Source organism: Callospermophilus lateralis, chromosome 2 (assembly GCF_048772815.1).
Source record: "Callospermophilus lateralis isolate mCalLat2 chromosome 2, mCalLat2.hap1, whole genome shotgun sequence".
Lineage (NCBI taxonomy): Eukaryota > Metazoa > Chordata > Mammalia > Rodentia > Sciuridae > Callospermophilus > Callospermophilus lateralis.
The window spans coordinates 203,093,894-203,111,056 of NC_135306.1; the positions used below are offsets into that span (position 1 = coordinate 203,093,894).

The 17,163-nt window shown below is 47.6% G+C and overlaps 1 protein-coding gene across 1 annotated transcript; it reads right to left on the reverse strand.

The window, feature by feature from the left end:
• Positions 1-464: 464 nt before the first annotated feature.
• On the reverse strand, positions 465-9,767 carry LOC143390567 (phospholipase A and acyltransferase 2-like). Its single transcript, XM_076842937.2, has 4 exons — positions 9,759-9,767; positions 7,445-7,553; positions 4,131-4,399; positions 465-566 (listed from the first exon to the last, which is right to left on the reverse strand). The coding sequence occupies exons 1-4, from the start codon at positions 9,765-9,767 to the stop codon at positions 465-467; spliced, it is 489 nt and encodes a 162-aa protein (XP_076699052.2).
• Positions 9,768-17,163: the final 7,396 nt, after the last annotated feature.

The window sequence follows — 17,163 nt, forward strand, 5'->3', positions numbered from 1 at the left end:
GGTCCCCATCTAGCCTAACTGAGTCAGGGACCCCTGGTGCAGCAGATCTCTCCTGTTATTTACAAACAATTCAGCAAGGTGGGTATGTACCTAGAAAGGCTCTGTGGGGTTTTCCAAGGACAAGGGTCACTCCCCCTTCCTTAGGACAGGGGCCCTACCCTCACCCTCTCTAAACCTAGTGGCCCCTCCACCCCCCACCACAATGGGAGCTAGGGCATCAACATATGGATTTGGGGTGGGTGGGAACACACACATTGAGGCCCTGACATTGTGCAATCAGCTCTTTAATAGAATTGATGCCATGCAGCGTTTCCTTCAGATAACAGCTTCCTATGCTTTGATTGAGCTCCACTAAACCAAGTGCTCATGATTACAAAAGAGTGAAATCTGTAAACCAAATCATTCCCACTGGCTTGATCAAACTCCCCCAAGGTAACTGGTGCCGCCAAGATAAAGCCTTGCATTTACTGCTTTTCCCGCTTGCTTCTGGCGACCGCCATCCCAATGAGGCCAAAAACACCCAGGACAATTGATGCAGCAGCAATCACAGTGAGTGTGTCAGTCACCTGCAACAGAAGACAAGGGGGCGGGGTCACATCAGGAGTCTGAGCAGAGATCCTTGTCCAAGGAACCTCTTTCCTGGGGTGCAGGTTCCTTGTCACCACATCACAGAGGAAACAACTATTGGCAGGGAGGGGGGATCCCAAGAGGTCAGGCCACCCAGGAAAGAGGACAGGAGGTCCCTGTCAGGAAGGAATGAATGCAGGACTGCGTCTCAGTATGAAAAGGGAGTCTCAATGGAGGAAAGAGAGATACAGACTAGAGGTGTTTAAAGCATGATAAACCCATGGGGGTGGGTGACTCTGGAAAGGACACAGTGGCAGGGTTCAGATGTTCTAGGTCAGGGGTGGCTGATAGGGAGCCTTGAAGCAGGTGCCAAGTTGGAGAATGACCCCTGTGAACTCCCACTGCCCAGGGCTTGAGGACAGGGACCCACCTAGGTGTTCTTGGGGTCCCTGGTGCTCAGTCCACTGCCTGGCACAGGTGGACCCTGGTGACTTAGCTGCTGAGCAAATGGTGGACTGGGAGCAGCGCTGAGGGCAGGCTTTTGTGCAGTGAGAGGCCTGGCTTGTGTGTGAGAGGGAAGGGGTCCTGCTGAAGGACAGACTGGGGACGTCAGGGGGACCTTGATGGTTGCTGCTTCGGCACAGGTGGTGTGAAATGACTGACATGGCCAACCACCACCCCGGGGCCACCTTGCACACAGGTGGAACTCAGGCAGAGGGGCCACAAACACCATAATAATGGCTGTTTCCAGTTCACTGTCCTGTGCTGGTCATTGTCCAACTGCTATAATTTTCTTACCTCCCTCAACAGCCCCATGAGGCTGGCATTCTAATCCCTACCTTCCAGCTGGTGACGACTGAGGTGGCCAGTGGAGAGACCTCACTCAAACCACACAGCTGGCAAGTGACCAGGCTCAGCTCTGCTTATGCCTTTCACAGCCAGGGAAGGAAACTAAAATCAGTCACGCGAGAAGAGATTTCTGGGGAGTGCACCATGTGCAGGCGGGGGAAGAGAAAGGGCAACAGTGCACCATCTTACCACAGACACTCAGTCACCTCCAGATGCTAAGGAGAAATGAAGCTGGACCTCAGACAAAGCAGTGACCTCAGACTTCATTCAGTCACCACTGGCAGTGAGCAGGGCTCTGTTGTATATGGTGCAGAGGTGACAGGTGTTTCAAAGGGAGATGAAGGAGCAGGGGTGAGCAAACGGGGGTCGCTAGAGTCAGGTGAAAAATGATGAAGGGAGGTCCCTGTAAATGCAGTGAGGCCGGCTGAGTGTGCTCCCTGGCCACGAATGGGGTTAGGATTGTACCGTCCTGTGGAGATGGCAGGAGGCCCTGGTTTTCTGATGGGTACATTCCAAAGGCATCCCTCTCGGACCCTGGAGAAAGACACTTCTGAGTAGTAAGGTCTCTATCTATGTTTATGTGATCTTCCTGTCTATCAATCTGAGTCTCCCGGAGTCAGAGGAAGGATGCATAATTATAAGCCCATTTTAGTAAATGCACTAAGACAGAAAGGTCTTGGGTCTAACATCTGCTGTTATTTGGGGAAAATAATAGCACATTCTCTTGACAGGTGAACTTTCTCAAGCAGTCATATGAAGGGGGATTGGGAACTTTCTAGGGACAGAGCTTCATGTTCCAGGGGCCATGTTATACTTTAGTGGTCTATCAGTACAAAGTGTGGGCAGAGTCACTAGGGGCCCAGAGTTCTGCAGTGCCCACAGCACACTGTGTACAGAGAAGGAGAAAGTGAGTTGGAGACAGAGGAGGCAGACGGGGAGCTTCCTATGGAGACAGGGCAGAAGGGAAGGAAGGAGTGAGAGGGAGAAGACAGGCGAGTCATTGAGATACCTGCAGAAGAGGTTCCCAAAGAGGGACCCCAGGCCAGGGAGAAACTAAATGGAACAGCCACCACCGAGTACCCCAGGCTTGCTTAAGTTAAACCCTCAGAAGCACAGCAGAGAGCCAACCACCCCTAAAACACCCAGAGGTAAAACTGATCCTTGGGCTTTCCTGCAACTTTGGAAGTGGTTTTAGATACATGACAAAGCAACCCACCACACCACACCCTTGAGCAACCACCCCTAGGCCAGACACACATCAACCCTCCCCAGCTAACAGGAGAGGGACTCATTCAGCAAGGTCACAGCAACAAAGCAGGTCTCACCCCAGTGCTCAGAGCTGACGAGCAGTTCTCAGTTACCAGCCTGGGCTCCAGCCTGGGTCCCTCTCTTCCAGAAGGGATGGATTTTCCCTGCCCACCTCCCTTCCTTACCACAGCCTTTCTCCTACCTTACCAAAAAAGAGCCAACCCCTGCCCTCCTGAATTGTGGGGCACAGGCCAAGGTTCAAACATCCCTGGACACCAAGGGGGAAAATTCAAGAACACAGAGCTCCCCAACAAGAGGCCTCCAGAAGCAAAGCATCCATGTGGAGGGAGGCCTTCTGCCAGGTCCACCTCCCACTGAGATTAGAATTCTAAAGTGAGGTGGCATCATGGCCATGACGATTAACACCTTCAATTCAACTGAAAAATTGTCAGCGTATTTTTGTTTGTTTCTTTGTTTTTGTTTTTGGTACTAGGGATTGAATCTGGTGGCACTTAATACATCCCCAGCTCTTTTTTATATTTTATTTAGAGACAGGGTCTCACTAAGTTGCTTAGGTACCCACTAAGTTGCTGACTTTGAACTTGTAATCCTCCTGCCTCATCTTCCTGAGCTTCTGGGATTAAAGGTGCACACTAATGTGCCTGGCAAATTGTCAGTTTTTGACTAAAAAAGTGATCTGATTTGACTGACAGTTTTACCATAACACCTGGCTTGACTATTTAAATTACCTCAAAGACATTTTTCATTCGTTAAATAAGCTAATTTTGCAATACCAAGGTTTTCAAGAAAATCTGTACTGAAATCAAGGGTGCAAAAAGAAAAAAAAATCCATCCTTCACAGATATTTCATATTTTGCATGATTTTTGAAATGTTTGATTTTCAACTAAAAAATGTATGACATAATTTGTCTAAGTTTTTTTTTTGTGTGTGTGTATGGTGCTGGGAATTGATCTCAGGGTCTCATAAACGCTAGGCAAGTGCTCTACCATTGACTTTCAGCCCCAGCACTTCAAGTCCTTTTAAACCAAGACTTGCTAAACCAAGCCTTGACCCACTGTTTAAATCTAGCCTGCCATATGTTTCTACAAAAAATAAATAAATGAAAAGAAATCAAGATTTTTGGAACACAGCTTTGCCTGTTGGTTTACACAGAGTCAATGGTTACTCTCAGGCTACAGAGTGACCCTGGCAGAGTAAGGAGAGGAACCAGCTGGCCCAAGAAAGCTGCAGTGTTTCCTGTTGACCTTGTGCAGAAAAAAAATGGACACAACATGACCAGAGTCCCCTTCTCCTGGACCCCACTGCTCACTCTGCCAGCTTCCCTGACCCCCACTCCTGGGCAATCTCCAACTCAGGTTGCACTGCCAGCCCTCAGCAGGTGCCCAGCCCTTGTTACTGGGGAATGATCTGATCGCAGGGAAGGGGACACAGGCTGAGGACACACCTGGTCACTGCGGGAAACTCCATAGCGCAGCGCATTCACAAAGTGCTCACAGTTGTCACTTGTCAATGAATAGGGGACTTCCTTCCCCACCATTTTCTCTGCCTGCTTGACAATTTTGCTGGGTGGCAGTGGGTCATACTTGGCATCATGCTTGTTATTGACCTGGTACTTGTTCCTTCCGGCCACCACGGACAGCAGCTCCTTCTTCACTATGGCTCTTTCAGCCACAATGGACATGATGCTGCTCACACCAGCTCCTGCCACTTCACCTGTGGAAACAGTGGACTCAGGCCTGGGCAGGGCCACAGTGGCTCAGAGCTGGCCCCAAGCCAGAGAGCCTCAGTGCCAAATTGGGAGAGTAAGTGGTTTTCAGAAAGTTTTGTCCCCCTCCCCTGGACAGCGTCCTCCCCAGCGCTCATTCCCAGCTGGAGCAGTGCTGTAAGCAGCCCTCCACCCAGGGGCGGCTCAGGGAGGCTGCAATGCTTTTCACTGTCCACCCCTCTACCTGGGAATCTTAGTGTCCTGGGGCCTGACTCAGGCATGTCCTGGATTTGCTCTATCATTAATTGATTTCATATGATTCACCTGGGAGGTCCTGGAGTTCAGTGTTGATTGATTCAGAACTAAAATTAGAAAATGAAAATGATACCTTCAAATATGCTACTAAGAAACTCACTGAAACCATAGTTGAAATCAATAGAATCTCTGTGAGTACATGGAGTGTTTCTGTCGTAGTATTATATGAGGCAGAGGGCAAGTATGCACACGGTACAGATCAATATTCAGGGCATGTCTGGAGAAGGAATTAATCATATTTTGTTGGGGTATAGAATTCGTGGAACATTTTTATAATTATAAAAATGTATTATGCTTTTACCCTGGTTTAACGCACTGCTGTTCAAACTGACATTGTGCCAATGTCAAGATGCCAAGAATAATCACGATATTCCTAATACACTTGGTGGTGGGTAATGGGATCCACCTGGAAATGCACTCTCTTTTTCTGTCTCCTTCTCTCTCTCTGTGTCTCTGGATTATTCATTATTTGTGGTAATAAGATATACAAATATTTCCAATCCAAGGGATCTGGATGCTGCAGCCTGGAATATTTCTCACCCCCAATAATAACATACAAATTAGAAATGCCAAACAAATTCTCACCTTGAGATCACTATGCATGAAATATTCCTTCATAAGTGAATTTTTCAAGAACTTCCAAAGCTGATTATGAAGAGAAACTCTGTGTGTTGTTGCTTTTTTTGTTGTTGTTGTTTTGTTTTGTTTGTTTGTTTTTTTTGTTAGCAAACCCTGTCAGCACTCCCAGAACCAGTCTGGAACCCCAGCTCTTGAGCTCTAATGGGAGCACAAGACTCTAGTGGGAGTCTCTAAATTAGAAAAATCCATGACCTATATTTCTACAAGGCCTGAAACAAGTTCTCACGATACATTAAATTCTCTTCAAGGAAAGCAGCCTGACATAAGGAGTTTAGCTTCAATACTCCATAACGAAAGGGTCCTCTATCGACTGACTGCTCAATGGGAAGGAACCAAAGCACTTACTGGGCAAGATGCTGCTTCTAAGATAATAAACCCAGGGTTGTAGCCCAGAATCTTAAAGATCTAAAGGGTGGATCCAGGTACCTCATGTGACCAAGGAGATGTGATCAGTGGACCCACCTCCCAAACCAATTGGTTAACTCTGGGCTCCTGGACACCTGGCTCTGGAATGTTCTCCAGGCCCTTGGTATTATTCTCACCTAGTTGCAGTAACAACACTCCCTACATGTGGCGTATCCTCAAGAGACATGAACTTTGTCAGCAGCCACGTGCTCTTCAGATGACCTCTATGAGCACTAAGCCACCAAAACTGTATTCACAAAAACCATATGAAGGATCTGCTGAGTCCTGGTTTACCATCTAGGGCGTCCCCTGAAGGACAAACATCGGAAGACAAAGAGTAATCTTGGGGATTAGTCCCATTGCTGGTCCAAATGAGAGACTGACCAACAGAGGGGATTGTTAAACAGAAATAGAGAGGAGGCAGCAGACTGAATGTAGACCAAAACCCCGTAGTCAGGCACGGTGTGGGACACCTGCCTCTAATCCCAGACACTCAGGAGGCTGAAGCATGAGGATGCCATTCTAAGGCCAACCCAAGCAACACAGTGAGACCCTGACTCAAAATAAAATTTTAAAAAGGGCTGGGGGTGTAGCTCAGGGTTAGAGCACCCTGGGTTCAACCCACAGGGCTTCATCCAAACAAAACAAACCAACAAGAACAAAGGGCCCACCACATGCAGCCCAAACTGGACACTGTCCTGATTTCCCCAGAGCCAGCTCTAACCCAGATAGACCTCCCTCTCCTGCTGTGAGCAGGACCTTGCTGCTGTCCCAGGGCTTAGACACCAACCAGGGAGCACCTGCAGCAGCACAGCCTAAGGAGGGCAGGTTCTGGCCAGGCTCAGGGACAAATGCACTCCCTCAATGACGCTTTAACAACTGAGTGTGAGCACTGCTGTGAGCTGAGCTCTTTGTCATTTTCTGTTCAAAGTCTCTGAGTTTGTGAGCTGCTGTAGGTGCCACAGAAGGTCTCAATGTCTCTCACTTGACTGACTTCCTTATGTGCACACAGGTGCATGTCCACACCACTCTACTAGTGACTTGCAGGACTGGACAGTGTTCCTCTGTGTGCAGGTGAGTGGGGTTTCCAGCATGTCCGCGTGTCCCTTAAAGCCATGATGCTGGGACAGAGAGGGAGGAGGCCCCACACCTGGCCAGGCCCTGCACCAGGCTCTCCCTGCCCTCCTTCATTTCTCTCCCTCACGGCCTGGGAGACAGGAATCCCTATCCCTGCTCTTCTGAGGAGAAGCTAAGCCGAATGCCCAAGTCACAAAGGAGGCCCAAGAGCCGGGATTCCAGACTGGCCCTGGGGAGGTTGGAGGCCCCCACCTGTCCATTGCACTCTGCAGCCAGGTATAAACTCGTGGAAGCATTAATTCCTTCCGCTGTGGTTTGACCTTGCAGAACTCCACAGACACAGGGTATTGGACCTTTGGAGGGATGCTCATCAACCAAAGGTGACCAACTGAGACTGAAACGCACTCTAAAATGGAAACAGGTCAGTGTTCTCTCCCTGACCTCACTGATAAGGAGAAATATCAGGAAATATAGGCCAGAGGGAAAGAGCATGATTCACTTAGTAAATGCTGATTGAGCACCTGCTCTGCCAGGCAGAGTGAGGACCAGCACATAACTGTGCCTGTGTACATACTCTTGATCTCAGCCCTTGTGTTTAATAGAGAAACCTTACGTACTTGGTGGAGCCAGATGGACCACATAGCCATTTCCCACATAGATGGCCCAGTGCTCATAGCCAAAGCGAAAAATTTCAATTAGGTCTCCAAGTTTGGGCTGTGTTCTGTTCTGTAACAGAAAAACAAGACACAGATTGGGGTGGGGGGCTTTTAAGGAATGTTGTAGAAGCTGACCTGCAGGAAGCCCCAGCTCTAGCCTACAGAATCCCTCTGCTCATCACTTGGAGGAATCAAAGAAGAGACACCTCTCCTTTCCCTGGTGGGAAGCCTCCCCTCTGGGGTTACATTGTGTTTGTGAGCCTGGAAAGGTGCTCAGGGACAAGGAGATGGGAAGGGTGACATTGAGGGACGATGGCAGTCGGTCTGCAGCACAGGAGTGTGGGGCAGTGATGTGCACCAGCTGCAGAGAGCACATTTTATGCACAGAGCACGTTTGTAGCAGCAAATGATGATATGATTCCCAAGGATGTCAAAATCACCTTGTTAAGGGCCACCAACCATGTGCCTGGGCCTCAGTGATCATTGTGAGTTACAGAGCGCCCACGTACAGAGCCCCACCTGCCAAACACTGCAGAACACTTGACCCCCACTGTTCATCATCCTTCAAGCAATAACTACCACCACCCTCCTGGATAAATGAGGAGAATGGGTCTCAGCACAGCTAGGGAACTTGCCTAGAGAGCAGAAGAGCCAGATGGAAACCGAGATCTCAGGGTTTCCAACATTTATGCCTGAACAATCCCAGAAGGTTCCAGACAAGCTGGGGAAGCTCAAATCTGGGCTCCAGGCCAAAATCAAGACAAGAAAGGCAGGATGTGGTGGGAGTCAGAAGGGGAGGGGTTCTCTTCTGAAGTTCACATGAGCGAGTTGCATTTCTGGGATACTCTGAGGCAAAAGCACCCCTCCCCAGCCCAGCCTGTGGGCCCAGTGCACCCTGCCAGGGAGCTGAGCTGCTGCAGAGAGAAGTGAGGGTGCAGCTGCCTGGAGATGGGGGGAGATCTCCTGGGAGTTCAAGTCCTTGGCAGCAAGGATCAGGAGTCAGCTTGACCCATGGTGGGCCGACTGGAGCATCAGAAAGGTAATAACTGCCAGCAGTGGTCAGGCATGGCTGGAATCCCAGTGACTTTGGAGGCTGGGACAGGAGCATCACAAGTCTGTGGCTAGCTTTGTAATCTAGGGATATGTGGCCTCATATTGAAGATTTTAAAAGGTCTGGGGATATAGCTCAGTGGTAGAGCACTTGCCTAGCTTGCACAAGGTCCTGCTTTCAATCCCTAGTACTGAAAAAAAAAAAAAACCCCACACATGTACTGAAGCACACCACAGTGGTTCTAGTAAACACATATAAGTGAAAGGAAAGATAGAATGATGTCTCAGATGAACCGTCCTCAGGGAACCCAATTAAAAACTACCACAAAACCTAAAGCTACAAACGGATACTTAAGGTGGCTGTATACATGTGCAAATGCACAGAAACATATGTGGCAGAGCGCACCCCAAGCTGCTAGAGGGGAAGCAGGGAGCCTGGGAGAAGGGCTGCCGTCCTTCTTGCTCATGGCTTCGACTTTGCTTTGGATTTCTTCCTTCCTTCCTTCCTTCCTTCCTTCCTTCCTTCCTTCCTTCCTTCCTTCCTTCCTTCCTTTCTTTCTTTCTTCTTAAATTCTCTTTCCACATCTTCTTACAGTCCACGACACTTGTACATAATGATGAGCATTTTGTTGCCTATACACACGTGCACCCAGTATTGCAATATATTTTGGCTGATATCACTCCCTAACCTCTCCCCCTCACTCCCCTCCTCCTACACCTTCGTCCCTTTTTTCTGTTGGTCTCCCTTTGATTTTCTGCTTTTGGTTTTTTAAACAAGGCAAATACATTCACATATGACTGTGGAATTAATTAAAATAAAAAACAGAACAAAAGGTTTGGAATTTAAATCCTTCTCAGCCTGTGGACACTCCCCACTCTGACTTAACTGGAATCTCACTCCCTCTTTCCTCCTTCACAAGGTGTTTCCTGAAACCTGGTTTGGGTAAAGTAAAGCCTTCAGCGAGGTGCCAGGAGGCAGCCAGCACTCAGCAGACCAAACCCCACACAGCAGCTGAGGCAGGGAAGCCTCTGGGCTCTTGAACCCAAACCATGGTTCCTTTCCTGCTGCGTGAGAGCCCTAGAGCTGCAGCCCACCTGCCCACCACCCACCCTGTCCCCTCTACACCTGAGCTGGAGCCAACAAGGGCAGCACACATATTCACGCTAACAGACTGTCACTGTTGCTTTTTAAATGAAAGCTTCAAAACCCTTTCTGGGGACTCACCCCACTCATCGTTCTGTCCAGAAGTGTTGTGTGTTGCTGGCCGGATGTCCAGGTTCTTTTATTTAGCTTTGAGTTTTATTTTTTTCTTAACTCCACCTACCCAAGCCTTCCAATAGGGGAAAACATAGGTCAAAGTTCACATAAAAATTTTAATCCTCCAACAAGTACAGGGCACAGGTCCAGAGTCAATTAGATATGGAAATCAGCAGGAGGGGTGAGAGATCAGCGCTCAATGTGCATTCAGGAGAATTTGGTGGCATCTGTGGTCAGGGAACATTCCAAAATGCCCAAGTTTCAGATGGAGAGGAGAGAAAGTGAAACAAGCAAGTGCTGATACTGAAAACAAACCCCCCAAAAACGACCACACACTATTGGTGGGTGTAGGCGAGGGTTTCAAGGAGGGAGGGCCTCTGAGCACACAGACGCACCCCACAATGAGGATGTAACATCCCCACAACAGGCAAATATTTCCACCAACTTTGAAACCAACCACACCACCTGGAACAGGCCACCACAGACACATCCCCACACTGGGAAACCCCGAGAACTTGCATGGGCAGAAGTGTGATCAGAAGCTCATTCATTCTAGCCCAGCAGGGAACCTAATCCCTAACTAGCTGGTATGAAGAGGCTGCTTCTTTGAGGCACCAGTGTGCTACCCCACCCAAGCCCCAAATAAGTTGACACCCACTTAGAGACCTCACATCCTGGACAGTCCAGACAGCAACAGGTGGGAGGGACTGGGGGCAGCTCAGCATCCACACTGTGGGGCTTGGGGAGAAGGACCAGCTCTTCCTTCCCTTGCTTCTCCCTCTACCCTGCACACTTCAGGTAGTTCCTGCGCCCAACTCCCCTGCCATCTCTTCAGCTGGCAGGGCCCACCAAGTCCCCCTCTCAGGAGATGGGGCTGTGATATTATTAAAAGTGGCTGGCACCCAGAGATGGAGTATCTGGGCCTTGGGGGCTGGGCTCACACTCCGTCCACACTCAGCCTGCATTCTGGGCTTCTGGCTGCTGAGCTTCTTCCTTGCCTGCCTCTCTGGGAGGAGAGTTTGGGTCTCTCCAAGCCCCAGAGAACACCCCTGTCCCTCTTCTTCCTTCCACAAGCTTTTCCTCCCAGTTCAAGGTGATTCTCGCCTCACCCTGTGATCCCTGAAGTGTCTAACCCTGACTTTCTGTTAGAGAAGTTCTCAGCAGGGCTGAATCCAGCTCTTTCATGGTAATTAGAAAAAGAAGAGGCCAGGTTCATGTAATTATTAGAAATGGAACAGTTCCTGGAAGGAATGTTTTATAATTTGGAAAAAGGAAGTTGTGGGTGTTGTGTTGCCCTGTCCCCAGGAAAACTCCTGCCCTGTGTCCTCATGGAGGCAGAGGCTCAACCTCAGAGCTCAGCTCCTTTCTGCTCACAGTGCCCTGGCCATGACCTTGGGCAACTGAGGATGGTAGGGAAACTCCCTCCTGCTGTCTCAGCCTTGCTGGGGCTGCCCCAGGCTGGGGTGCAGGAGGAGGTGGACAGAGGCCTGGCTCTGCTCCAGTCCAAGTCAGGCCCGAGATGGATCTTGGAGACGCAGGGAGGGAGGCCAAGCCCCCAGGAGTTTTCCTCCTGGAGGCTGGAGGGAGCTCAGACAGGCACAGGGAATTGTGGCCCATCCTGTTCCTTGCACGATGGACTCTGTAACCTGGGTCCCCGAGAGGGTCAGTTGATCCAGAGGGCAGTGAGGCACCAGGTGGGAAGGGGTCTGGATGGGAATGGGAAGAGGGGGAGTGGGCTTGGGGAGGGGGTTGGGGCAGGGAGACCCAGGAGTGCAGAAGAGCAGAGGCCAGAGGGAGCAGGAGGTGAGTGGAGGTCGAGGCCCTGGGTGGACCTGGGGGCAGAGCCCAGGGAGGGGAGGGAGGGAGGAAGTGTTGGTGAGGAAGGGCATGTGGTCTGGGGACTGGGTATGGGGCAGCAGGGGAGGAGGTGGGGAAGCTGGCAGGAGGCTATGGGGGTCAGAGAAGCAGGAAGGGAACTGCCCTGATTAAGTTAGTAGACAGGAGGTGGAGGAGGAAAGGAAGAGATTCCTGGGGTCTGCAGGGACTGGACTTTGCGATTGGAGGTGGCAGCAGTTGGGCTGTGGGGCTGAGAGAAGAAATGTGGGGCAGGAGGAGGGCTTAGGATGACCCCTCTTTTGGTATTGGGGAGCCTAGAATAAGGGTTGGGGAGGGAGAGCTCATCCATGAGATCAGGCCTGAAGAGGGAAGAGGAATAGAAAAAGAATTGATTCGTGATGCTGAGGTGCCCTGGGTGGAGTGCTGAGAGTGAGGACGGAGGCGGGGAACGAGGAGCAGAGGGAGGCCCTGGGGTGACTCATGAGGGCTACAGGCAGGGGAGGGTCCAGCTCAGCCTCTGCACACAGTGACCTGAGCACATCACTCCACCCCTTGGAGCCCCAACCTCTGCACCTCCACAAGGAGAGACTTCAACCATCTTCCTCCCGTTGTGTATAATTGCACCCTCAGCTGAGATTTATTTAGGCAAAGGACACAAAGCAAGATGGGCAAGAGGGAAAGTCCCATGGGGAGAGGTCCTGAGGAAGCCAGGTGTGAGCTTCCCGGAGCCTCTCCAGAGGATTCACATGGGATCACTCAACTTCTTCATCAATGTGTCGTGACAACACGTGTGGAGGGTTGTCTACCCAAGAAGATCCCAAGAGTAGCAGTCTATGGTTTGGGTCCATGGAGAGTCACCTAGTTCCCCTCTGCCTGGCCTGTACTGGAGGTCTGGACTCCCAGAAGGCAGGCAGCATGCAGTGTAGACCTCACTGTTCATACAGGTGGTTTAGACATGCTGAGTCATTGTGATCACTGAGGGCAAGGTTTATACTAGTGCAGGCAACGGTTGACCTGCCCAGTTTCCAGACTCAGCTAAAAGCCAACCTTGTAGGCAGGTCTCTCTAGCAGTGCCTGTCCCCAGTCTGGTATGTTCAACCATCATGCGTAAGACACAGCGATCCCAAGCGTGCAGGCATCCACAGCTTCAACACAGGTGCAGTCAGAAGGATCTGGAAAAATGAAACAGCAAATAAGCAACTGCAGCTGGAGACTTGACTTTCCTCTCATGTAACTGATAGACCTCATGGGAGGAAACCATCAAGGACCCAGAAGAACTGAACACCACCACCGAGTAATCGGACCTAACTGACATTCACTGATCACTTCACCCACAACAGCAGAACACACACTGCTTTCAAGTGCCCAAGAACGTACACAATGTGCTCTTGTTCTAGATGATGAAAAGAAATAATAATAAACCTTACAAATTAAAAAACAGGAAATCATCCAGCATATACTTTCTCCCAAAAATGGTATTAAACTAGAACTCAATAACAGAAGAATATAAGAATAATGTGCAATACTTGTCCAATGTGCAGTTGGACAACATGCTTCTAAATAACCCATGTGTCAAATAGAAGTCTCCATGGACACTAAAATATTTTAAATGACAAAAAAAAAAATCACAATACAGACTATCAACACATGTGTGGTTTAGGTAATGCAGGACTGATAAGGAACTTGATAGAACTAAATGCATATTTTGGCAGAGAAGAAAATTGAAAATCAGTATACTGAGTTTCCATCTGAAGAAGTTAGAAAAGAGTAAATAAGTGCAAAATAGGCAGAAGGAAGGGGAAAATGAAGATAAGAGCAGCAATCCATAAAGTGAGCAACAGAAAACAATAGAGAAATTCAGTAATGCCAAAAGCTGGCTCTTCTAAAAGAACAAAAGATAAACCTCTAGTGAGACTCACAGAGGCAAAAAGGAAAAATGACACAAATTACCAATATGAAGAGTGAAAGAGGGGCTTTCAGAAAAGCTTTGGCAGATATTAAATGAGAAAAAAATAATACCATAATAAAAATTTAAGAACTGGGATTAAATGGGCTAATTTCTTAAAAATCACAAATGACCAAAATGATTCTAAATGAAATAGATACTCTGAATAGTTCTGCAAGTATTGACTGGAGTGCATTTTTAGTTTATCACCACTGAAAAAATAAAATCCAGGTTTAGATGGCTGTCCCAGCAAAACGAGGAAGGAACAGTCCCATTCCATGAAACTTTCTGGGGAAACAGAGAAGGGAACACTTCGTCTCATCCATTTACAGTGGCATCCCAATCTGACCACTGAGTATTAAAAAATAAACCCAGAGATCAACATCTCTCATAAACACAGAGGTAAAAAATCCTCAGACAACATCAGAGGATCAAACTGAGCTCTTTTCAAAAGGAACACTCCCACATGACCCCATGGACTTGATCCCTGGAACCCAAGAGTGACCCGATCATTGAAAATCAAATATGCAATATGTCACATTAACCACATAAAGAACAAAGCCACATGGTCATATCAACTGATGCAGAAAAAGCCTTTAACAAATTCAGCATCCACTCCTGATTTCAAAATATTCTCAGCATCAATGGAAAAAAAAAATATACGTGCTGAATAGAAAGAAGCCCTGAAGAGTAGAAGGAAGGGAAACAGGAGGAGGGGAAACACGGGGGAATTGTGTCATGTATGTACACAAATATGTCGCGATGAAACCCCACTGCATGTATAATTATAATGGACTAACAAGTACACAAAATAATAAAATGATAATAAACTATTGTTTTTCTACTAAAAAATATAGTTGGCAAAGTGTCACATCATGCACTAAAACAAATAAATCTTAGCAAATGAGTACTAGCAGATCGCCTCCTCAACTTATTAAAGGCCACCTACAAAAACCTAAAGCTAACTGTAAGTAACTGAAAAAATTAAATTCTTAGACATACATCTAACACCACATATATGCTGAAAACTAAAAATTCTGACTGAAAAAAAGACTGGGGCTGCAGCAATGTACTTATTAAACTTTCATCAACACCCAGTGGGATTTATTCTGGGAACTTTAAGGTAGGATAACGTTAGAGAGTCTTGTCAATTTTTTATCTGTGCATATTAATGGTACAGGATAACGGATTTCATTGTGGTCTAATCATACACACATATAACACGACTTGGTCAATTTCACTCCCCAGTTCCTCTCCTGACCCTCTCTTCCTCCGTCCTCTACCCCCAAGGTTGCCCTTCTACTTTCCTTCTTCCCCCTCCTCCCTTCACATATGAGAGAAAACCTGATACATTTTTCCAAGCTTGACTTATTTTGTCAACTTGATGGTCTCCAGGTCTGTCCATTTTCCTACAAATGGCATAATTTTGTTCTTTGTGCGAGAATAATACTCCATTAGGTACAGACACCACATTTTATCATTTATCCATTGACCTTGGCTGACTCCTTGACTTGGCTGTTGTGAATCTTCCCTGATAAACGCAGGTATGCAGGTATCTCTAGAATGTGTCGACTTTAATTCCTTCAACTATTCCACACCCCGGAGTGGAACAGCTGGATCTCCTGGTAGTTCTAGTTTTTTGAGGAAACTATATTGATTGCTGCAGTGGCTGTACTAATTTACACCGACAGTGCGTAAGGAATCCTTTTTCCTCACACCCTCACCAGCTGTCTAATACTATCGGAATTCTTGATGACTGATTGCTGTTCTCACAGGGTCAGGCAATTGGAATCTCGATTTGCATGGATCTGATGGCTAAAGAGGGTGGACTTATTTTTTCCTATAATTGTTGGCGGTTTTTTGTTTTGTTTTGTTTTGTTTTTGAAATGTCTGTTCAGTTCATCTGCCTGTGTATTGAACTGGTTACTATCATTTTTTTCTTTTTTGAGTCTTTGGGGTTCATTATATTCTCTGGATAGCAATTCTTGGTGAGAGGAGCAGCTGGCAGAGTCCTGCTCCCATCCCACCCCTATCTTTCTGTAGTGCAGAAGCTGTTTAATTTGATGCGTCCAGTGATGCTTGTTGGTGTTATTTCCAGACCTAGAGGAGTCCTATTCAGGAAGCGCTGGCGGGCACCTGTAGCTGGAGCGTTTCTCCTGTGTTTTCCTCTAGCAGTCACGAAGCTTCTGGTCTTCCATCTAGGTCTTTGATCCTCTTAACATGATTCATCTCATTAACAGATTGTAATGCTAATTTGAATTGTCAACTTGAATGGATTAAGAGATGCTGATGATTAAGAGGCTTCTGGACGTGTCCGAGGGCGTATCCAGGAATGATCGGCACGTGGGATAGTGAACTAAAGGGAGACCCTCCCTAAGAGAGGGCAGCGTGGCCATCAAGATGGTGGCTTGGATGAATGAAATTTAGAAAAACAAGGAAGAGCAACAGATGCCAGCTCTATTCTTGACCGGGTTCTTGATTGCTGCTGTAATTGCCTGAGGATATCAGACTCTTGCAAAGCAGACTGTGCCAGTGATTTTCCAGGGACTTTCCAGAAGCCTTCAGCATAGCCCCGTTGATCCCTCTTGTTCTGGGGTTTGCGCAGCTACTGGTTCTCCCAACTCCCTGGCCTGCAGACGGCCATTCCTGATGAATACACCCATCAAAGAAGAGAAACTAAATTTGCTATATCAACAAATGCTGAAGATATCCAATAAAACCTGACAGTCATTCATGACTTTTAAAAAATGGGGGAGGGGGGATCTTCTAGTGAATTGAAAAAAGCCAAAAAAAATTTTTTTTGTCCTAGAACTTTTTTCTATCCCCAGACTACCATAATCACCATATTTAATGGTGAAATATTAGTAACATTTCTCTAAAGTCAAGGATAGGTCAAGGATGCCGGCTAACAGGCCTGCTATTCAACAGTGGTCAGGACATCCTGGCCAATGTAGGGCATTTAGGAAAGGAGTGGGGAGGGTAGACTGAGTTGCGGGGAGGATATGATTAAAAGGAAGAAATCAGAAATCAGATTATTTTTTGAAAGTGGTATGGTTGTCTTTTCGAAGTACTAAAAGAATCCAGCAACTTTGCTAGAAACAAGATAATTATTCATGAATCAGGTACATTTGTGTACCAGCATCATTTTAATGTTGCTTTTTTTTTTTTTTTTTTTTTTTTTTAGTTTTTGATGGACACTGTTAAGCTCGAATTCGGGACCCCCAAAAGACCACCAGAGACCAAGATCGATGTAAACAGCAAAGAGGTGTTTATCGCGAGCTAGCTCCGTCCTCCACACACACACACACCAACTGGTGACGATGAGAGGCCCCAAGCCCAGGGTTTGCAGCAGTTTCATACATTCTTTGGAGAAGGCAGGGACCCCCACATACATCATGGCATCTCTTAGCAAACCATCACACACCGCAGGAAAATCAAATAACAACTCTAGAACATGATTAGCACATTCACTGGCGGGAACAAGTTGGGTAGGGGTGATTGGTTACTACAAGAGGGGGATTCATTTGAACTGATTGGTTTAAGCCAAGAGGGGTGTTCATGCTGAACTACATGGTTTCCCAACACCATAAA

Excerpts from the sequence above, each read along its gene's own strand:
- LOC143390567 (XM_076842937.2), bottom strand. Across the intron at positions 4,400-7,444 it reads GGTCCATCTGGCTCCACCAA|GTGAAGTGGCAGGAGCTGGT; the intron begins GTACGTAAGGTT and ends CTGTTTCCACAG. Across the intron at positions 567-4,130 it reads GAGTTTCCCGCAGTGACCAG|GTGACTGACACACTCACTGT; the intron begins GTGTGTCCTCAG and ends CTTCTGTTGCAG.